Raw genomic sequence first — 23,931 nt, forward strand, 5'->3', positions numbered from 1 at the left:
TATTTCCTAGGAAGGAAGGTCAAATTTCGTTTGTGGACAAAAATGTTTGAATCATACCGGTCTGATTCCACCTTCAGTCTAGTTTGTAGTCCTTATATGTAACATTTTTTTTGTCATAGTTGAGGTGAAAAGGCTAAAATCTGCAGAGGCAATTGTACTAGTTTAGAATATTTGCCAAAAATATTCAGAGTGGGTCTGTTTCAGTGCTGAGACAGAGCTCTCTGCTGGAAGGAAGCAGGCTTAGCCAGACTTTCTTCATCTGGAGTCACGGTGCAGTGACTACAGACAGCCTCAGGCTTTCACTGTCACAATACTCATAATGCATTCTTCATGAGGTATTAAAAGAATATAAGAATACACAGATACACACGGCAAAGAATGAGTGAATTTAAATGCCACGCCTCTGTGCTGTGGCCAGGCTTTAGCAACAACGCTCCAGGAAGATGTTTGCACACTGCCAACCTCATTAAATCTCACCGTCCAGTTCCTTAAACTACACCACAAAGCTGAGAAAGCATAGGAAAAAAAAGGTCAGGAGGTGGAATGAAATGAAATTAGAAGGGGAAAACCAGTGCCGTTAACACTGCCATATTCAAGTATTGATTTAACTAATTAAAATGGCACCAAGGGAGAAGCAGCAGATGGGTCTCCTCTGGCCTGAGGTGGGGTGCTGGCTGGCTCTGATATGTTCCCATCTGAGATGTGCTGTCCTGGGGGTCTCTGCCGATGCTTTCCATCATTCCCGACTCTTTTTCATAGTTATCTACAGCCAAAACATTCCCTCTGTAGTGTTGAACGACTGTTCATGAATCTTAGTTTGGGTAACTTGCAAAAACTCTCAACAAGAGTTGGTTTTCTACATTGGCATATGCATATTTATCACTTTCATGCAGAATTTATTAGATTATGACAGCTGGAAATGTGGTGCATGGAGGGTTATGATGTAAACAAATCACTTTTATCAGAGAACTGTGAAAAATCAATGTGTGGGGATGTATGTTTGCAGGCTGCGTATGCATGCAAGGTCAGGTTTTGAAGATGCAAAAATAACATGATTTTTAAAATACCATGACAATAATAATAATAATAAAAGCATTAACATCTTGAAGTATTAACCATAAAATTAGACATGTTACTGTTTAGTGTACCTGTAACATTTTGTCTAAACAAACTTTTATTTTAAGAATTAACTAATAGACTTCCGTCAGTTTAGTCTCTTTGCACTTAGTGCTTGTATTCTGCAAAAGAAATAGGTGTACTCCACAAAAGTTGTCTTCTGTCCATCCTTATGTACCCTGCAGTTGTCTGACATTTTTAATTTCCAATCATCAAAAAATACTGAAATTTTAATCAAAACGAGAATTTGCTCTGACCTTGTCAGGATGAGGCATTTTTTGTGAATCAGACTTGTGATTATGGGGTCCTCTCCTCTTACTGTGCCTTTGCTTTTATGATCTTACTAATCATATCCTCACTGCCCCCCTAGCTGTTTCTGTCCTTCTGTCCTGGTGGTACTCCATGCTCTTTCCCAGCATGCATTGCCTGTAATTAAATAGAAGCCTGGTCCTCTTGACAGTGTCTGTAGCTGCTTTTTGTGCCCGGTAGCCTCATCATCCTCTCTTGTTCCTTCTATATCTGTCTTTCACTCACACGTAGACTCACTTCCCCCCGCTTTGTCCAAATGAGCAACTGATTCTGGTCTGTGTCTTTCAAATGATTTAATTGGATGCAAACTCAGGAGCACGGACATCAATACGGAACTATATCTGCCATAAGGAAGAGCCATTAGTCAATACTTCGCCCTCTACATGCCGAAGGCTTTTGTCAGACCTAATTACCCGATACTATATTCAGTGAAGCTTTACCAGTGGGGGACTGGCACTCCTGTGGGATCTGGTTAGGATCACAGTTCACTCCCAGTGTATACAGTGGAGTTGGAAAGTTCACAAAAGCGAAGAGCACTCACTGTTCTCTTCCGATGAAAGATGACAGCTAAGTGACTACACAAATACAAGGTGCATATTCATTTTCCTTTGTCCCTTTGGTTTAAAGATATTAGATCTTAAAGCTAGATTGTAACATAAACTGCAAATCAAATGAGAGATACCTATCTCAGCTGTCAGCTAATGAAAAACTAGATATAGACCGCTTTTCCTAAATCACCTATATTTTGTCAATCTTGAGGATATTCATGTATTTACTAACTTTCAGATGCAGAAAAACACTTGAAATTTGATAACTTGAACTTCATTAAGTTTGAAGTTGAGAAAATAGATTTCTAGTTAATCATCCTAATTAATACTATCTGCGAAACTGATATTAGCTTTCTGAAGATGGCCAACGTAGTATTTATTACATTCATTAGACATAAAATACCTTGTGAAAGTATTCATACTCCTTGAAATGTTCAATTTATGATTTCATGTGATAGACCAATAAAACAACTAAGTGAAAGCGAACTTATATGCAATTTTGACATTTGTTTTGCAAATCAACATTTGAAAAGTATTGTGAATATGTTTGTCTTTAATTTGACACACATTCAAAGCAAATTATTTTCAGAAATAACCTCATTAGTAAATGATGTAGTGATGTCCCTCTGAAATGAAAGATTGTAGAACAACTTTCACAATAATACAGCAGGTATTTGTTGGTTTCTACCAGCTTTCCACATTAAGAGGCATTTTATCCATTCGTCTTTAAAAAAAAAAGGTGGGAAAGATTAAATAGATGGAGTCTGTTCGCATTGATTTCCAGGTCTTGAATCAGATCTTTAGTTGAACTTACTTGTAAACCTTCACCATGGAATTCTAGCACATGAATTTATAATTGAAACCTGAAATGTTATGTTAGAGATTTATTATTATTTCTTTTAATTATGAGGGAAAGGCTAGATGATGATTCCATGGCTTTGGAAACTTCGAATAGACGTGGAGTTGATTAGAGGCACACTTTCCTTTGAATATTTTCTAAGGCCAAACCTGGAACATGTCGCTCTCTTGTTTGACATGATGGGAAAGTCAGAAGAAATCAGCCAATATATCAGAAAGAACTTATGTAGCTGAACAAGTCTGGATCATTCTTGAGAATAATTTCCAGATGCCTGAAGGTGCCACATTCACTTGTTCAAACCATTACACATTAGTATAGACATGATGGGGATCATCATACAGCTCAGGTTCTGTGGTCCAAAAAATGTTACATCAACCCCACTACAAGATGCTGGCAAAAGTGGGTAGGAAAGTGTCATTATCCACAGTAAAATGTGCTTGTTTTATTGAAGATATGCATCTCAATACACAAATGTACTCTATTTACTACTTGGATCCATTCAGATGGCCATAAGTTGGATTTCAGACTAAATGACATTGAATGCACACAACACATTTCTGACTTTTATTTATAAAAGCCATACTATTTTTCTTCCCTTGCTTTCTGTTGATCTGTTGAATAAATCTCAATAAAATACCCTGAAGTTTGTTGCTTCGACATGACAGAATCTGAAAATCATTCAATGAGTTGGGTACTTTTGCAAGACACTGTGCCATTTGAATGAATTGAAGTGATACACATTTTTAATAGGATAGTCTTACAAGCCTTAGTTACATATTTCATTAACCTTGTAAACTGCATGTGTGCCCACAGGGTGCCTCGTCCAGCCTGGTGGTCAAATTTGCAGACACTGATAAGGAGAGGACCCTGCGTAGAATGCACCAGATGGCAGGCCAACTCGGTATCTTCAGTCCCATGACCATCCAATTTGGGGCCTATGGCGCCTACTCTCATGCTGTAAGTCTCAGCCCAGCGGGAGAGGAGACGGTGAGCTTTAAAGAAAGACAAAAAAATGTTTCTGATCTGAGTTTTGAAATCATCTTCTTTCCCACTAGGCATGTGACACTCCCTATGAACCGTTTCATAAGACGTTAAATTGCTAAGATTTCAAGATTTCTTTAACTTTGAAAGTAAAAAAAATGTAGTGTTTACTTCTATGTTGATTTATTTTCTCACTTTGTTCTTTCCCTAATGAGTTTGACGTGTTTTTTCTCTCTATTTTAAATTACATGTGTCATGATTGCAAATCTATGCTGCATATACTGTTCAATTTAAAATCATCTTTCACATTCCTGTTTACTGAACTGTAGGATAATTTAAACTGCTAACTTCAGCCTGCCTCTTTTAGATACACTTTTCTGCTCAAGAAGAGGTGCATTTTATCACAGAGAAGAGACCCGTTCACCCCTTACGCCCTTTTCTGTCAGCCCAGCCCACCCCTATTTCATATTCACACATGAAAGTCACAGCCTGAGTTAGGAGTCTGTGAGATTTTACACTCACACAGTAGCTAACAACTCATGCTGACAGGTGAGAATCGCCCACTCGCACACTATCTCTCAAACTCTGCCGCTGCAACCACCCCCCTCTTTTTTCCATATACATTGCAATCACATAGATATAGATAGAATTCAGCATCCCTATGACTTTACATAACTTTTATCTTCTTTCCATGTAATGAGCAGAAAATCAGAATGGCCTTAGAGTAGCCAGCAAGCAAAGCTGTAAGGCAAAACAGATCATTCCGTTCAAGAACAAGGCATGGGCCAAGCAAACTGATATGTGAGAGTAAACATGCTCTGATCCTGCAGCGATTTCACCCTCCTTTTCTTTTCTGTCCTTCCCTTCATCCCTCTCACCACTCGCCGCTCCCCCTACTGCTCTTTAATCCTACAGCAGATGATGCAACAGCAAGCAGCCCTGATGGCAGCAACACAAGGGTCCTACCTGAACCCCATGGCAGCCATTGCTGCCGCGCAAATGCAGCAAATGGCAGCTTTCAATGTCAATGGCCTGGTGGCTACTCCTATGACACCGTCCTCAGGTATGAACCAACATTTAACATCATCTGGCACAAGCCATGCTCAGTCAGGGGAGTCTTGTCCATATCTCGTGACTGCTGGGAAACATTTGTTATTTGGATGATTTGCATAAGTTCTAACTTTTATATTTCTTCAAGAACTTTATCAGTTGCTGTTGTTGTTCTTTCAATTCAACTAGTTTCAGATTAGTTTATTTATTTAGCACTAAGCTACAAGAAATGTCATTTCAGACATGGGCCTAACTCATCCAGAAATATAAATTGAGGTCAAATCAGTACTCTCCAATCATAGAGAAACATAGCATCTACTTAAGTTACCTACATTACAATTGAATCTCAGTTTTAAAACAATGCAGTCAAATTTAACTTTACATTTCTTCAGTGCTCTGTCTGGAATTTGTCCCATTAAGCTGAATACGTTGAAAACTTTGACCTTTGCGCACACATGTCTGGCGGATGTCTGCTTTGAGTCTTCTTTGAGTAAGTGTGGAAATCTACGAAGTGAAGTACGCCTGAGTGCGTTGAAGGCTTTTAGGATTACCAAAGTTATGTTATTGATCTTGTGAATTATATAGTTTTTTTATTTATTGAAATTGTTAGAGGTAATCATTAGATTTGAGACTGATTTAATGTCAGAAAATAAGAAATCTAAGGTTGCGTACATCTTTGTATACTGTATTTAAATAAATAGTGAAAACTGTATATCTGCAACGACTAACTGCAGGTTGAGAGAATAGAGAACACAAAAAACACAGAAACAGTGGTTCAGGGTGCTTTCTGTGAGGAGGGGGAAAAAAAAAACTTCAGTCACAGAAAAGTTCACAGAGCTAATGGCAGCAGTTGCTCAATTACTGATTTCATCTAAGGGTGAAACACAGCCAAACAAAGAAGAGCTGAGCCAGTAATACTACCTATGAAATGAAAAATAAAGCACACATTGTTAGTTCTTTTTGGGTCTAAGCTTTGTTTTGCTGTAAAAACAGGCACTACAAGTATTAAATTAAAGGAAGCAGAAGCTTGTGCTGAGAGAGGTTTGGTGATAGAAGATGTAGAGTAAACCCATACAGCATTGGCAGCCACATTATAGTTTCTACTTCCTTTCCGAACATACATTATGTTTCCGTTCTTCCTCTGCCTGTCATGTTCTCCTCCTGTGTCTCTGATGTTGTGTGTTTTCTGGGAACACAGCCAATCCAATAACTTGGCATGCAGAGTCCTTGGCTTATACAATATAATAGCAAAGATTTGTGTGAGATAATCCTGGACCCCAGTCTGAACTATCTTTTTGGCCCTTGTCATAAGGAGCTTTGAAGGCTTGACACTAAGTAGGCAGGATGCCTGAAGGCAAGGCTGTTGCAAATGTATTATATAAAGTGGCTTGATGCTGTACCTGGCATTTGTAATCCACAAGGCCTACATATTCTTACTAATACCTATCAAAGATAATCCTACATGACTTAAATGCCCTTCACCTAGATAAGAGAAAAAATAAAATTTTGTCAGCACAAAAGGCCACTGGCAAGGTGACAGGCTGAGCTTAGAAGAAGAAACCACAAACCCTTATTTTCAGCACTAAGGTGCATCGTAGCAAATTAGAGTATTATGGAAAAGTTTATTTCAGTAACTTCATTCAAAAAGTGAAACTTATATATTACATACAGTAGATTTGTTACATGCATATGTGCTTAATTCTTTTATTTTTAATGGTGATAGTTTATAGCAAATGAAAACCCAAATTTACATTTCAAGGAAAATTACACTATTACATACAAGTAAGAAGTATTTTATTACAAAAATGTGTTATTGCCATGCCTGATGACTGTTGACAGGGTATAATAAATCTATGCAAAACTCCATACATTATATTCAAATGTATGGAATTTCACCAGCAATATACATTTTGGCATCCTCTCAAAATAAAGCCATCTTAGATTAGATTTCTGACAAATTTCATGTCTCTCCTTACTTTGGCAAACATGTGTTCAAAAGATTACAACACATCTTTATTGGAAGTTTTAAGCAACACATTTAGAGACAGGCAGCAAAGTTGAGAAAATGTGCATTCACCCCACAGACCTCTGCAGTCGACTTTCCATGATAACATCAACATCTACTTGCAGGCACCAGCACACCCCCAGGCATTTCTGCTACAGCCGTGCCAAGCATAGCCACACCTATTGGGGTCAACGGATTCAGTGCCCTTCCGCCTCAAAGCAATGGCCAGCCTACATCGGAGCCCATCTACACCAACGGCATTCATCCTTACCCAGGTGAGTTATATCAGATTTATGTAAATAAAAGGAAAGACGTATTTACGTAGCTAATAATGCTGAAGTCTGCTGCTTCATTTGCCACATTGTCACCTGTTTCTTCATATCCTTAAATGCTTCAATGTGATTCCATTGTACTTGATCTGATAAAAAGAATCACCTGTTTGCCACAAAATAAAATCTACATGTAATGAGTGACAAATTGAATCTCTTCATTTTGACATGATGTTAAAAGCCTCTTTCTTAATTTCAATTTTTTTCTTATTTGAACAAAAGTATTTAAGGCTCTATCAACTTTGTCTTTGGCATATTTCTGAGAAGTCTGGCCCAGTATCATGATAAATCCATCAGTTCATCCATCAGTCAATTATGGTTAATTCGATGTGCCTCAGCCTGTCCTCAGCCTCTTAATGTTGTCTGGGACGGATTTCTGAAGAACTGACATTCACTCCCCATCTTTGCATTATGCAAAGGAAGCTGCAATGGTAATGAACTACAAAGTGGTTTGTTTGGCACATTGTTAATATTTGATGCAAACATCTGGGGCAAGCAGGCATTTTGAAGAACTCAATGATATGACAACCCAAATTGCTGTCACTCCCTGTGTGATCCCACCTCCTGGTGGGTCTCTGGTTTGGCCAGTTTCTGTCTCACTCTTTAACGTGATCTCTATATCTTGCTGTCCTTCCTCTCTTTGACTGTTTTGCTTCTATTTTCTTCGAAGTCACCCTTCACTCTCTTTCTCGCTTTTCATCTCTCTGCAGCACAGAGTCCAACGGTGACCGACCCTCTCCAACAGGCTTATGCTGGCGTCCAGCACTACGCAGGTGATCCAACTCTCCTACCTTCTCTACTTTCTCACTTTCTCCATCTGTCTATTTCCCTCTCTTCGCTCCATTTTTTGGTTGGTCACTCCAGTTGGCATCGTGACAGGAAGAGATGACTAGAGTATTTTCCTCTTCAATTAGGATGATAGTAAAAGGATTTTAGTTGACTTAAATTTGTCTCACATAATCTTTCATTTACATAGTCTCTCTTTTATTGTTCGTATCTATGTTCAGTTGAACTCCACCCCACTCCCTATTTTGCCTTTTTTTTTTTGTGAGGTGATCCACCAGACAAATGAGCCCTAGCTCCCAGTCATAATGGAATTTATTTATGCAATGACTTGAGGACCCGAATGAACAATGGAATAATGATTTGAGTTTTGTTGTGTCAAATATGAAAATGGAGATGTGAAGAATTTCACTCTGGTTCTCCCTTTGCAACAGCAGCCTACCCTGCCGCCTATGCGCCAATCAGCCAAGCGTTCCCCCAGCAACCGACCATCATTCCCCAGCAACAGAGGGAAGGTAAGAGCGAGCAAGCGCGCCCACCCAAGATAAAAGGTGATAATTGCCATGTTCCATTCTAATGTAGCTTCACTGCTTTGAATTAGTGAGGGAGGGGAAAAAAGCTGGCTGGGGAAAATGTGAGAAAAAGGCTCCCCATTTAAAGAGAAGAACATTAGCACTGAGATGGAAAGTTACTCTGTCATTATTCAAAAAACTGCACTAATTCAAACTCACAGTGTTGGGCTGCTTAATCAGTCCATTACAATGTGTTTAAGTGGTTATAAATATTCATCAGATTAATTAGCTGCATGCATAATCATTTATTACTATTCCTTGTGTAATGTGCACTCTTTTGCCACTGCATAAGACGTAATAAACCATAGGATATACTTTGATGGTAAATCACTCTTTTTGACGCCATTCGTCAGTCTTAATTATTCAACTGTATGATTAAATGAGACAGCATAGAGTGGGTTGAATATTCATGGTGAGGAGAAATTGAGTGTTTTCAGGACTACTTGAAGAAAAAGTTGTTAGTGATGAGAATGTGTTCAAGGTTCACAGTTTTACATGAAGTGCATCACTGTACTTGCTGCAGTAATTTTAGTAATTTCAAGTTTGTTTTTTTTCTTAAAAATGTTTCTAAAACTAAAACAGAGTTTTATACTTCAACAAGAAAAATAGAAGTCTACTGGCCCTCACACAGACACCGTCAGGGCTTCACAGAGCGAGCTATTCTTGGCTTAGCCAGTGGCCTGTCTGAGTTCTAGCCTCCACTGGGTTTTGGCTGCTGTCCCAGCCTGTCTCAGTCCACTGCCACATCTTCCTTCCTGTCATTTAACAAGATACATCTGAACCTGCACAGAAACACTCAAATCTCAGCTTCTGTCTTGCACGGAACAGTTACAGCTTCACATCAATTTGTGTTTTTGCATGAATCACCATAGAAATCCTTCCAAGTCTAAAGCTGTGAATTTAACGACAAAACCCACTAAAAATATTTGCCAAAATGTCCTTGATGTCATGTTGTTACAGCTATATTTTTACATAGATTAATGTGTAAATAATGATTCATGCAGCAAAATAGTTTTGTTTTTTTTCGACATGGAAAGTTGCATACAAGATAAATATTATATAATAATAATTCTATAATCATATAATCTTTTCTATAATCATAGAAGTATTATTATAGTCATATACTTGGTGACGATAATGTTGAGCCTTTTTTAAACCAGTAATGTCTCTCTGATGATGGTGGAATAGTGGTATATTCATAAAGTGAAACAATTTCAATTGAAAGCATTATCAGAAAAGTCAAAAGAAGAATAATACTGGAACAATTACAGAGGTCAAGACAAAATCAAATTTAGGCAAATGTGAAACTGAAACCCAATGAAATTCATTACTAAAGAAGATGAAACAATCATTCTTCTTTCAGAGCAGTTTTAAGAGGACCCTTGAAGATGTAAAAGTGGAAAAACACTCAAGGATAATAATATTTCTAAACATAATCCAAAGTATTAAAATATATAAAAAATCTCATGTACATTTTTTTAACAAACATTGCAACTTTCTCTGGACTAAATGTTTGTTTTTCAGCTACTCTGCATTAGCATCTCTGAATATATGCACCTAGTACATGGTTATTTGTTTCATCTGTTCAGTTTTCATCTGATAGTTACAGCTTTACACTTTACACACATGAATAGAAAATTGCTTTTTAAGACATTCAGTTATAAATTGTAAACACAGCTAACTTTACAGAAGGCATAAATGTTAAAGAAAAGACCGCAAGAAGTGGCCTTTCAATTTCAAAACAAAGCATGTTATGTTTTATAGGCTAATATAGACCTACATCTTAGAGGAAATAACTTTATCTTCTGTTAAAAAAAGTACAATTCTGCAAACTTCTCTTTCTTGTCGTGCGTGTGCGGGGGTGTGTGTGCGCCCTTTATCATGCTGAGGCATAGCGGCACTAGAGCCAGCTACCACGGCAGCCCTCTTATCAGCCTTCTCACCAGACCCAGTCTCATCTCGTCATGCTATCACCCTGAGCAATGAGACAGGAGAGAAACTTAGACAAGCAGCCAGCTCCAAGCTTACTGTCCCTGAGTCCATCAAGTTGGTCTCGCTTCCTTCCTCCCCCCTCTGTGTCCATGGCTGGCTTTCGTGATCTTTCTCTCCCTCTCTCTGTTTCCCTCCAGTTCATTCCTGCCTTTATCCAGATTGGCCAGTGCAAATGTGGCAGCTGGGTAGATGAGTGTGGAGGGATGGGGAGAGATTGGAAGACAGTCCTACTGTCACACAGTAATTGGAGCAAAAACTTGGCTTATGTCTTAATGTGTGCTCTGCCTCCTCTCTGTGTTTCTCCATGTCTCAGTGCTTCACTCTCCCAATAACTGTCTCAGCTTTTCTCTCTCAATCAACCCCTGGTGTTTCTACTTTTTCTCTTTATTTCTCTTTTTGTGCTGTCATGCAGTGGCTTTCAGAAGTCGACATACTGCTGTTGAAAAAGATTTTGTTGTGATTTAAAAACATTACATCATGAATCATTTCAAAAATTCTTCCAAGTTTAATGTGACATGTATCCTACATTATTCAACAACAAAAAAAAATCTGTGAGGAAAACAACATTAAAAAGCTGTAATAACTTTGTTGCATAATGCAAAGGTACCAGTCAGTAGAAGAATACAAACGTCTGTGATTCACAACACATATTGTTTGAAAGCACTTAACAAAAAGAAAGTAAATTGAAAAGTTTTCTATTTAAGGAAAGCAAGCAGAGTCAATGCATAGCTTCAGTTATTACAACTGAAAACCAGCGATCAGGCCCGAAACCTGGGAGTAGTGATGGACTCTGACCTGAACCTCCAGAGCCACATAAAGACAGTCACAAAGTCGGCCTTCTATCACCTGAAGAACATTTCCAGGATTAAAGGACTAATGTCTCAGCCAGATCTAGAGAAACTCATCCATGCATTCATCTTCAGTCGTATTGATTATTGCAACAGCGTCTTCACAAGTCTGTCCAACAAATCAATCAAACAGCTGCAGCTGATCCAGAATGCTGCTGCTCACGTTCTCACTAAAACCAGGAAGATGGAGCACATAACACCAGTTTTAAAGTCCCTACACTGGCTCCCTGCAGCTCAAAGAATAGACTTTAAAATACTGTTGTTAGTTTACAAATCACTGAACGGCTTAGCACCACAATACATTAAAGATCTGCTGTTGTTGTATCAACCTTCCAGACCTCTCAGGTCTTCCGGTTCTGGTCTGCTCTGCATCCCCAGGACCAGAACCAAACGAGCAGAAGCAGCATTCAGCATCTATGCACCACAAATTTGGAGCAAACTTCCAGAAAACTGTAAAACAGCTGAAACACTGACTTCTTTTAAATCTCAACTAAAAACCCACCTGTTTTGAATTGTATTTGAAATGTAATCAATTACAAATTTATTGATGGAACTTGACTTAATGCTGTGTTTTGATTATTGATTCTATGTTGCATTGTGTTTCTGTGTTTGTAATGATGTAAAGCACTTTGAAATGCCTTGTTGCTGAAATGTGCTATACAAATAAAATTTGATTGATTGATTGGTTGAACACTTTTTGGCGTAGCTGTTTGTCATTTTAAAACCAGAGGAAGTTTGTATATAATTTATCTGGGTTTTTTTTTTACCTCACAAATCCCCAGAGTTTTAGTAGAGGTATGTCCATTTTGAAGATGTATTGTATATTATCATTACTAGCATATTTCCTTATGAACTGACCACATATACAGAAGGGTATAGCTCACTTTAGGGAAACGCCATTGGCCATACTGTTATTACTCTATTATGTTAAACAATATTACTCTATTGTGTTAAACAGCAGCCCTCTATATATTATTCAGCTGGATTACACATAAACATAATTGGAATATTAATATAAATTGAGGTTTAACATATAATCATTAAATGTTTGTCTTAATCATTTTGCAGATATATTTTTCCCACCTGTACTATTAGTCAGTCCATCTCTCACTGGGCATCTCCTGTTTATGCCTCCGTATAATCCTCCTGCTGTAAATCTCTCATCACCAGGGCCGGAAGGTTGCAACCTGTTTATTTATCACCTGCCCCAGGAGTTTGGAGATGCTGAGCTCATGCAAATGTTCCTTCCTTTCGGCAACGTCATCTCTGCCAAAGTCTTTGTGGACCGAGCCACCAATCAGAGCAAATGCTTTGGTGAGTCAAAAAGACACAATGACTGGATGAAAATAATAAACCAGGGTTGTTGTTGTTTTTTTTCTTTTTTTTTCATGAAATCACAGAGTTGCTGCATTTTGTGCTCTTCTCTAAAGATACATCCTATTGCTTTTTACACCAGGCAGCCATAGAAGGGATGTCTGTAAGCATTAAGTTAAACTTTTATTCTATCAGTATCAAAGTTCAAACAACAGTTTTAAAGCAGTGCTATATATAAATGTGTGCGCAGAGGGAGAGTGGGAGAAATTAAAAGCAATGCTTACCAATGCATCACATGAAGGGAAACCAAGCAGCATACTGTATGGTTGATAATTCAGATTAATAGCCAAAGCAGAAAATAAGACCGACTTAAAAAATGTGTAAATCCCTGCAGACCCTGTATGTGAATTGCTCTACACAGAATTTGGTTATCACTTGGAAGTACATCAAGCTATCAAAGCAAGGCAGCTCTAAGCCACACTTAACAATTTAGTACATTAAGAGAAACCTCATCAAAGCCATTGGTGACTCTGGATGAGCACCAGAGATCGCCAGCTCAGGTGGGACAATCTGTCATCGAGAGAGCTATTTATTGACAAGCCAAGTAGCTCAGCAGCACAGGTCAGACTAGACCAAAACTGAACACACCATCCCCACTAAAATGTGTCAGTGGTTGGGTCTTTCAATAAGGATGTTCTTTCTCCAGCAGCAACAGGGAACCTCCTCAGACTATATGGCATGATGGATGGAACTAAATAGAGAACAATCCAGAGAGAAAACCTGTTAGTCGGATAAAAGCCTTGACACTGGGACCTTTCAGTAGGACAAAACCCCTAAGCTGACAGCCAAAGCCACCAAGGAAGGGCTTAGATCAGAGATGTGTAACAATAGCCTACCCAAACTCCAAACAGCATTTTCAAAGAAAACTGGTGGCAAGACCTAATAAAATAAATGACAAAAGACACTATCCATCTAGTTTCACTGAACTATTTTGCTTGGAAGAACAGCCCACAATTTCAGCTGATTGAGACATGATGTGGTGAAAGGAAATTGGCTTTCAAATTATTATTGCAAGTAAAAGTCAGAAAAGTTTGCAGACATCTAGTTTCAACCCTCCCGAACCCCCTAAAGTTAAACCTTTGTCTTGGTGCATAACACTAAACCTCAAAATGATACTGCAGTTAGTGATTTTAACATGACAAGATGTGGAAAGATTTGAACTGTTGGGAAGCTGGAGTTTCTGCTCAAATTTGTCAACTAAATTTTACTTAATGGAGCAAATATCTAACATTTGAATTTTTTTGTCCAATGTTATTGTTGTTATGCAATTTCAAAGAAAAGCTAGACTGGACACCTTCATTTTAAAGTTTTCAGAGACACCCCGGCAGCCTCCAGCTGAGAGCCTGAGCAGCATCCCATCCCCCTCCTCATCTTTTGTTCCCTCTCCCACTCACTAAACCAGTTCATCAGGGTGGAGGTGGCACAGGTGGGATCCATGGACTTAAAGAGATAATAATAGACTGGTGCGGAACTTGCTGTTGATTCAGTTGGACAGCAGCACCCAGGAGACAACCAAAGGGAGAGAGAGTCTCCCATCATTGGCTTTCTATCAGTTTCTCTTCATCGTGGCATATCTGAAACTGTCTCTCTCTTCTTTCTCACCTTTCTCATCTTTCCATCTCAGGACAGGCTCCCTCTCATCCACTGCATGTGTTCTCTGTTGAACATATGCCTCTCACTTACACTATCCATCAGTCAACAAGGAAAGGGGCAAACAAGAGGTGACCTCGTCACTCCTACAATAGAGAATAATTAAGATGTAAGCTGAAAAAACACTTATTTCAACTGGAGTCTCCAATTCTCTCTTTTATTTATTTGAATAACAGATGCCCCAAGGTGTTAACAAACCAAAAATGAAGAAAATTCAATGCACCAAAGGCATAATTAACTTGGAGGACATTGTTTCAAAATTAGGTTTTAGAGTATAAAAAAATATATTAACACAAAAATGTTTAGATGTGCTGCTCAAAGCTTTACATGTGACAATATAGAAGGAGACAACATATTTAAGATCTGCAATGGAAAAACTGTCATTGGTCATACATCTGTGAAGAAAGGCAGTAAACGTGTTTGATGTCTTTTCTAAATAAATCTGTGACATCACTTTAAATTAAAGAAAAAAATGACCAAATACAGAATGATCACCATACCTTCATAGCAGTTGTAGGAAAATAAATATTTTGCCTACAATTGCTTATCTTCTCAAATGCTGAATTATTGCATTCAAATCTTTACTTGCAAAACTTAGTTTCTCTGAAGGAGATATGAAATAATTTCAGGATTGTGCAAGATGCTAAAAGGTATTTATGAGAATGAGTGTTTAAATAAAAGCTGAGTAATCTGAACATGATTTTACAAAGAAATTTAGTGAAAGTTTTTTGGCTCTCAATACATGGGAAGCATTAGAGTCTGTTTAGACCTCTTTTTAGTTAAGTACATCTATCGAGTTTCGAGTATGAAGACTAAAATATGTGATGTTAGTGCTCAATTTACTAGACATACATTTGGAAATAAGCCCACTTGAGTAATTTTGCAAACCCTTTATTACATTGAAAATAGCTCAAACTCACTCGGATAGGTCTGAGAGCACTTGTGAAATAAAATGTTCAAGTCTTGACACATAATTGTTACTTGATTTAGGCCCTTCTTCAAGTGTGAATGTGCTTTAAATCTTCACGTTGTACCTCCAGCAGTATACGTCAAGTATCTGTCTTGCTGGAAGGTGATCTGCTCCCCAGTCTAACACGGTTTCCACCAGAATTCTCCTGTTTTTAATGCAGTCCGTCTTCCTAACATCTCTGACCAGCTTCCTGATCTCTGCTGAAGAAAAGTATGCTGCATAATGCAAGATACTTTGATGTGCCAGTTTTCCGCCACTCAAAAATAATTAAAAAGTAAATATTAAAAAGTAATTGGGACACCCTATGACATTTAACATTACTGAAAAATGTAAATAATATAAAACAACAACACTCCAAAATTATGCATAGATTGTAAAGTTTTCTATAAAATAAAAAACAAAGCAATTTAGGGAACGCCCACATTTAATTCCTCTTAAAACTGGAAAAAAAGAAGAGGTTTGAAGCTACTTTGCTGCAGCAGAACCTAGTAAGCTCAATATCATATAATCCATCATGGATTCTACATTTTTATCACACAAAATCCCTGGAAAGTACTTCTTATTTACCCCTTACATTCCAAAGTTACATTGAATTTTCATAACAACTATGTTGATTTTGTTTGAGTTTGCAAAGGTATTGCATGCTGGATCTTTGAGAGAAAAAAAAATATGAAAATGGACAGATCAAGAGTCTAATACTGCCACTGCAATGTGCACGTACTTTAAAGTTTGCTTCCTGCCTTTTGACCTTCAGATTTCTATCATTATTTTGTCACAAGGATATAAATGTAGAGTCTGCACATTCATTAAATTCAGGGATTGCAGGCGTGTGTGTGGGGGTGTGTGTGTGCGTGCATGTGTGCGCACATGCGTGTGTGTGGGGGGGTGCATGTGCGTGTGTGTAGGACTGGGATCGCTACCAGCTGACACGCCCTTTCCCTGCTCAGTTTGTTTAAAGGGTTTGTAAAGCAGCAGCCTTATCTCACCTACACTGACAAAAGCCTGCCCTCTCCCCCCAAATTAAATTGGACCCATAGCGGTGTGATCAAATCAGCTGGCAGGCGGAAAATTCTGGCCGTCAATCACAGAGGTGTCTGATAAGAGGAGGCAAGGAGTCCCAGCGGGGGCAGCTGTTGGTTCACTCTGCCTCAGCACCTAAATGATAACTGCGAGCAGCAGGCACCTCCGTCCTACACACCTTGCTCCGAGCGTCTCATCACAACCCCGTGCCCTCTGCTCTTCACTTGGACAGATGCTCAGTCACACACATAAAATGAAGACATATATTCACAGAGAGATGCTTTTCGTGTAAGGCTCAAACAATCCGGTTATAGCTGGTGCACATCTGGTTTGAGACATTTTTGTTGGCTCTAATCTATTAAGTGTATAAATATAGATTTTTTTCACCTCCTGGTAACAAAAACCTCTTTTTCATTTGATTTCTAATATATCTGCTATTAGCCTTTTAGTTATTTTATGCAATCTTTTAAATTCAAAGACTTTCAATTAATCTACTAAAAAGCGAAACAAAAACCTTTTGTTCTGTCATTGTTGAAAGTTCAAAAGGATTTTTTTTTTTGCTTTTCTTTCATCTAACCTTTCCTGTGTTTTTTGTGTCTTCTCCCCTTCCTTTCTGTGTTCTCAATCCCCGTCCCTTGTCTCACCTTCTTTCTACTTTGTGGCCTTTTCTCAGGCTTTGTGAGTTTCGATAACCCATCCAGTGCTCAGGCCGCTATCCAGGCTATGAATGGCTTCCAGATAGGCATGAAGAGGCTGAAGGTGCAGCTAAAGCGGCCAAAGGACGCCAACCGACCTTACTGACTCGTCTGCTGTCCATAAACAGGTGCGGTACCACTTATGGCATAGCATACTAGTGTACAATGACATTGGACTTAAAAGATTTTGTGCTTCATTAATTTCTTGATTTACAACAATAGCTGTCTCAAATTATGATGGAAACCATTCATTATAAAGGATCTTCTATTTACTTTTTTGAAGGTGTAATTTTTGTCTTAGTAACATTTAGTAATAAGATTTACCATCTTAATAATTTACATCTCATTGCCTCTAATCACTTGTTTCAATTCACATCAGATGTGATAAAGTGTGGTAAAACTTAACTATTTCATTGAGATCTAACTTTGTCTCTGCACTAAGACTCATGACATGACTGTTAAGGTAACAGTCATATCCAGAGGTCGCATTAACGGAATATTCTCCGTATTTGACCGGTTATTTTTTTAAATGACTGGAAAATTTAAAGCCCGTCGGTCATTTGACAGGTTATAATTAACACCCCTGACTGGTGCACATGGGCAGACATTATAGACTTTATGCAAAGAGTTCATCACAGAGGCAACTAAAATCAATCAATAAAAAAATCCTTTCTGAGTATTATCTCATGGACTCTAAACTACCGTATTTTCCGGATTATAGAGCGCACCTCACTATAAGCCACACCCGCAAAGTTTTTTTAGTTTTAAACTGGAAGCGTACATACATAAGCTGCACCGGGCTATAAGCCACTGGTATCTCCGCCGCTCTCGGTTTTCCACAGAGGGAGAGTGGGAGAAATTAATAACAAATAAATCTGCTATTAAGGACACAGCCCTCCGTCTCCAACACCGAACCATAGATTTGTTCATGCCGAGCTTACATGCAGCGGCTATCGATCTGGTCAATAGCCTTCAATTTAAAAGCTGCATCATATGAACTTCTTGATATTTTCCATGATGAGGTTGTATGAGTTTGAAAACATTTTTCCTTAGTGCCTGCTGCTAAAAAAATATTAGCACTTTCTTCTTTGATTTTCAATTTTGACTTCCAATAATTCTTATCAGGTTACTTTATTTCACAAAAATGTGTTTTCTCTGTGGTTTATTAAAACAAAATTTGTATCTGCATGGAACTCTGGGGCAACATTGGTGTGCTTTCTTACTTGACTGCCTGGAGTAGCATTGGCAAGAGATCCAGAGTGTTTAGCTGTAGGTTACAAATCCCAAATGGCAAAAATGTTTCGCCTAAAGTAGCTCGGCATTACATTTGAGTCAACTTCTAGGCAAAGTTAATGCTGTGCCTTCACTCATGTCGATTTTGAGGTAGAAAATGCATAATAGCAAGGAGCAACTTCAGATCTCAAATGATCTTAATAAAATTGCTGATCAAAAGAAACTGGCCAAAATAACTATTTATTTATTTATTTATTAGGAGGGGCGAATTTTAATCTAATATTTAATATTTGCTTTTAACTAATACCAAGAGCTACTAAACTAACTTTATGTAATGTTCACCAATTCTTAAACTGTACTTATGCAACATTTGCAATTTTATCAAAATAAATGTGCTAATAATGACCCATCCAGCCATTGTCTATACTCACAGATCCTTGTGGGGCCATGGGATGGGTGTGGGGCTTGTCCACAGTGACCACAGGATCTCCTGTGGTGATTGGAAGTGGGGTACTCCATGGACATGTTTCTAGCATTTTATTTTAATGCCTAAGAATACATAGCAATAAGTAAACAGAATTTAATAACTCAAATAAATGTGTTATTTTCTACTACTCTGTTCTATTGACTTAAACTTCACAAAAACAAAAAGAAGTTTAAGATACTGACATTGGCAGGGACACCCTCCAATGTTAGTATTGCAGTAATATTTAATTCATCACATTTATTTAATTATTATTATAATTTTTTTTTTAATTTCCTTTGGCCAGTTATGGTTTTAATTTATACACAGGGCATTTGTTGAATACTTCCCTAAATGTGTTTAAATATTATGTGAACATATTTCTCGTACTCCTATGAAATGCAACAGCAAGTAAGGAATCATACTAAATAGCACGGTTACCTTTTTGGGTGATCTTCTGGTTTACTTGCCGCCATATATCTTGATTACTTCACATTTTGATCCCAAAACATATGAGCTTTCATATATACCAATATAGACGTGGCTTGCTCTTAGCACCAGGATCCCTGAATAGACTAATTTCACAGTGTCACAACTGATTCAAATAATCATCGCCCATCTGTTTACAAACCACAGCTGCCAAGCGCAAAAATAATATAGATGCATGCTCTCAAATCCCAACTGGCAGGACTACTTTTCATTACAATAACATAAGCCTGGATTCAATCCCCCCATAAATGAATGCATGGTATTACCACTTGCTTGTTTTAGATGTGCCTCTTTAAAAGCCACAGGATGGCATATGCAGTACAAATGATAAATGCACCTTCTATCAGTTCCCTGACAGCATTTGAATGGAGCTATGGCCTGCTAATTGCGGAGAAGCTTTCAAAGCTGACACACAAAGAGGAAAAAAGATGGCAGGGTGTATTTGATTTATCACAGTCACAGGGACAAATGGTAAATATCCTGCGACTCTGCCGGATGACAGAGCAGTCATTAGGATATACTTTAAAAGTCACAAAGTAAATCCATTACCCACATTAACATTCCGTCACTTAATCAGGAAGTGTGTTTATGCCTGTTGGTGTGTGTGCAGCGTCCTCCTTTGTCTTTCATCCAGCTCAGTCCATTTCATTTCTCTGAAGTTACCAGACCATTTCTCTAGCTGTAGTTTAGAAAAGAAAAAAACACAGCAAAACTGGTAATAAGCCAAGAAGAACACTGAGTCCATTTTTTATTTGTATTTATTTTTTCAAAGTTTAAGTTTCAAAGGTTTTTAGTTTCTTAAAGAACAACAACAATACAGGAACATCTCAATACATGTGAAAATTATTATAAGTTAATTAACTTTAAATAGTAAAACTCACTATTTATACTAAAAATACACCAAGAAATATATTTTAAGTTGTCATTGTTAAGCTAATAAAAAAAGGAGATTTGTTTGTTAAATTTTAAAAAGTACATGAGACTAACAAAAAACATTTTAAGTACAGAAATATTGTATTATGGTCAATATTATCAAGGAAAAGACTGCTATGCAGTTGTTTAGCAGACAACCACTGAGATCCTCCACAAGAAAAAAGCCAGGGAGACCGCAAAAGGATAGTTGCTAAAGAAGCTTATTGTTTAAAGTGTCATATGCAACCATATTAATGGAAAGTTGTGTTGAAGAAGAATTATTGAGAGCATTAAAGACAATTCAACAGTTTTGGGGGATATTAACAAGGTGTGAACTGGTGTCAGTCAGAACTTCTTATTTAGAGATGTATCCAGGATATGAGCTACAACTGTTCCCTTCCTTGTGTTGAGCTTATCCTTAGCTAGAAATATCAACAGCACCTTACTTGATCTAAGAGAAAGACAGAGAGAAAGATTTCTGTCCTACGGTCCTCTCAGATTGAAAATTGTGCATTTCATTTAAAATATATATGTGACGTAAGAGTGCAGATCCACATAATCAAATATAATTGAGGTCCATTTTAAGGCTCCCACTGTCAGTGATGATTCTGGGAGCCATGTTCTTCTGGTGGCAGTCAATTGAATTTCATCCACTCCAAAGTCAGCACAGCTATCTACCAATGAAATTTTAGAGGACTTCTTGCTTTCATCTAATGAAAAGACTAACAGAGATGTTGATTTCCTTTTTTCTGAAAGATATTGCACCTGTCCACACTGACAAAAACATCAATGCCTGATCTGATGACCTTAATATATCTGTGCTTGCCTGGTCAGCAAACTTCCCTGCCCTTAATCATGTAGCTTCTCTACGGGGTTTAAGTCAATAGGAAGAAAAAAGACACCAGATCCAAAAATGTAGAAGAGCTGAAAGCTCTCAGAATAACCTAGGCTTCCTTTACACCCACAGAGCCAAAGGTTGATCACCTCCAAACCACACCGCAATGATGCAGCAAATAATGCAAAAGAAGCTCAAATCAAGTATGAGGTTCAGTTTCCTTGTAATACTTTTCAGTTGCCCCATATTTTTATTAAAAACTTATTTTTTATCAGTCTTGCAAATATTTTACTTTCCTGAAAAACTTAATTTGGGGTTTTCATTAACTTCATGCCACATTAATCAAAAGTAACATAAAAATAAGAAGCTTAAAATATATCACTCTGTGTGTAAATGAATCGAGTTTCCCTTTTTCAATTGAATTATTTTAATTACTTTTTAACATTCTGATTTGCAGAGATGCACATCCACAAACAAAATATTGAAAAAGAGCAGTAACTTGTATATTTTTTTTAATTCTGTTATTCCATAATCTCAATTGCTACAAATGCAAACTGAAAAATGCTTCTTTGTAAATAAAAAAAAACTTCAATATGTAGATAAGTACAGAGGCTGCTGTTTTCTCTGACTCTGACAATGTTGCTTTGAAGTTGAATTAAAAACAAGATCAGACAGCATTCTTCTCTTCTGGTCTCAGGAGCCTCGCTACTCTTAAATTCCATTCTGTGTCTTAAAGATAAACTTAATGCAAAAAAGCAGTGAAGCACTCACTGTACAGCCACCCTCACAGCAAACAATGCAAGGCAAATCCAATTACTGAAGACAGAACAAGTTTCTGAAATATGCATTTCTGCCGTTAGGGTTATCTTTGTGAATATAAACATAAATTCAACCTCTTAACCTGCAAATGTCAGTTTGGGAATGTTTTACCACCAGACAGAAGAACAAATAAAGACCTTTTTGATGTTCTGTGCTGAGCTGAATATCAGTTGTTCTGTTGTACTGTCTTTTTTCTAGTTTAATGATCATAATGAATATATTTGATTTGGCAGGCAAAATAAGTGAAATTGTGGTACACAAACATACGGGGGGTTCTTTGAAATCTGACTCAAGGAAAAGAAAATCCCACTGTTTCTTTCTTTTTTTTTCACCCCCACCAACCTGGCAACCTGACATGGCCAATCACAGTGTGAGGTGGCCTTTCTCCGCTATAGCCACACACCCCACCGACACCTGTCATGGGGCCAAGTTCCCACAGCTGTAAGTTGAACCCATGGTGTCATTTTCTTCTGGATGACGTCATGTGGTGGGACTGTGACTGCGTTGCATGACGTGGCGTTGGTTGATATCTCTGAACTCTATCTCTTTATATTCTGCCCTCCTTTCATATATATATTATATATATACTTTATATTGTACATTGGCAGTTTGTGGAGTGCGGTAGTCGATGAACTTATTGGCTGGTACCTGTAAAATGACATGCTGACTGGTTTGGTGATTATAACTGGAAGTGGCCTTTAGCTCTTTGTGCCATTGTACTGTGTACCTTGTCCTCTTGTGGGGTTTGTGTGTATGGATGTACTGTACTTTTTATTTTTCTACCTCTTTGCATTCATGTCCACAGTGTCCTTCTTTCACAAAATTCAAAATTTAATTTTGCAAAAAGGACCTTTTTCTTCATCTACTCCACAGCTCTTTAGATGGGCAATACCCAGAGTGACCCTTCGTTCGTGTAACAGATTGTATTCCCTTTGTGTTTCGGTGAATGTTAACACTCCTTCTACACAGGGAATTCTTCTGCAAAACCATTTTGTTTGTCTAACATAAGAATCATTTCCTATTTATTTATTCATGAGGATGCAAAGCAAAAGAAATAAAAGAGATTAAGCAGACCTGTAGACCCACATAAACCAAATGAGTCCCCTTAAAATACTCTAAATATTGACTGGTTAGCATGCCATTTGAACTTTCATGTTGTCACTTTTCAACCACAGATGTCATGAAATTTTTCTGCTAATCTGCGTCATATACCATCACAAATATGTAACGTACTTGTGAAGTGGAAATGAAATAGCAGATGGTTTTCAGTTGTTTTTCATTGTTAATAAAACATCTGGAATTGTGACATACGTTTTGTTCAGTCTCCCCATGAGAAAACCAAGCCGCTGACATTATCAGATTTCTTCAAGTGTCTGTGAACATCAATTTTCAAGTCTTGCCACAGACTCAGCTCAGTTTAAATCTGAATTTTGACTGAACCATTCCCAGCACATACTACACTTGTGTCCTTTGTGTGGATATGGTTTGATCGAAACCACTCCATTGTAGATGTCCAGGCTTTACATGGTGATTGTTCAAATAACAGACGTACCTCTGCAAGAAATTCTCAAAAGATTTCTTTGAGAATTTCCCTCTTTTGTCCTAACTGACCAGAGCAACTTCAGGTGCACCATGTTTTCGAAATGCTACATTTGTAGGCTGTGCATTGCTATAATTTGATGGGATCTTGATCAATTTATAATAATCAATGATTGGACATGTAAAAAGCAGAAATGTAGGAGGTAGAACTAAAAATGCATTAATCCCACTGTCACTTGGACAATACTTAAATCCTTTACATCCTAAATAAAACAAACACAGCCACCCTAAATTTATAAGATTTTTTATACTACAAGCAGCGCTAATCTGCAGATCAGCGCTAAGCTGATCTGAGAGAATAAACTAAAATACGCAGAGGGAAGAACATAAAAAATATTTAAAAATTAAACACAAAGAAATGACCTGGAATTGCACAGTACTAACAATCATGAACATAAAGAAATTAAGTGAATGCAGTAAAACCTTACAAACATTAATAACAAACTTAAGAAAACCAACACTAACCTAAACAGAAACACC

At 37.7% G+C, this 23,931-nt stretch overlaps 1 protein-coding gene across 6 annotated transcripts in view; it reads left to right on the plus strand.

Moving 5' to 3' along the window:
* The window catches only part of LOC102228085 (CUGBP Elav-like family member 4), a 163,101-nt gene that overhangs the window by 137,129 nt on the left and 2,041 nt on the right, over positions 1-23,931 (plus strand). For 2 of the 6 annotated variants that reach the window (XM_023332575.1, XM_023332570.1), the window contains 7 exons: positions 3,646-3,819; positions 4,729-4,876; positions 6,994-7,143; positions 7,908-7,970; positions 8,415-8,495; positions 12,563-12,706; positions 17,080-17,229. In XM_023332575.1, coding sequence (XP_023188343.1) covers positions 3,646-3,819; positions 4,729-4,876; positions 6,994-7,143; positions 7,908-7,970; positions 8,415-8,495; positions 12,563-12,706; positions 17,080-17,207 — 888 coding nt within the window. In that variant the 3' untranslated portion in view covers positions 17,208-17,229. Of the gene's footprint in view, positions 1-3,645; positions 3,820-4,728; positions 4,877-6,993; positions 7,144-7,907; positions 7,971-8,414; positions 8,496-12,562; positions 12,707-17,079; positions 17,230-22,221; positions 22,294-23,931 lie in introns of all 6 variants that reach the window. The other 4 variants (XR_002752648.1, XM_023332573.1, XM_023332571.1 and 1 more) reach the window with 4 other exon arrangements.

Source organism: Xiphophorus maculatus, chromosome 4, assembly GCF_002775205.1.
Source record: "Xiphophorus maculatus strain JP 163 A chromosome 4, X_maculatus-5.0-male, whole genome shotgun sequence".
Lineage (NCBI taxonomy): Eukaryota > Metazoa > Chordata > Actinopteri > Cyprinodontiformes > Poeciliidae > Xiphophorus > Xiphophorus maculatus.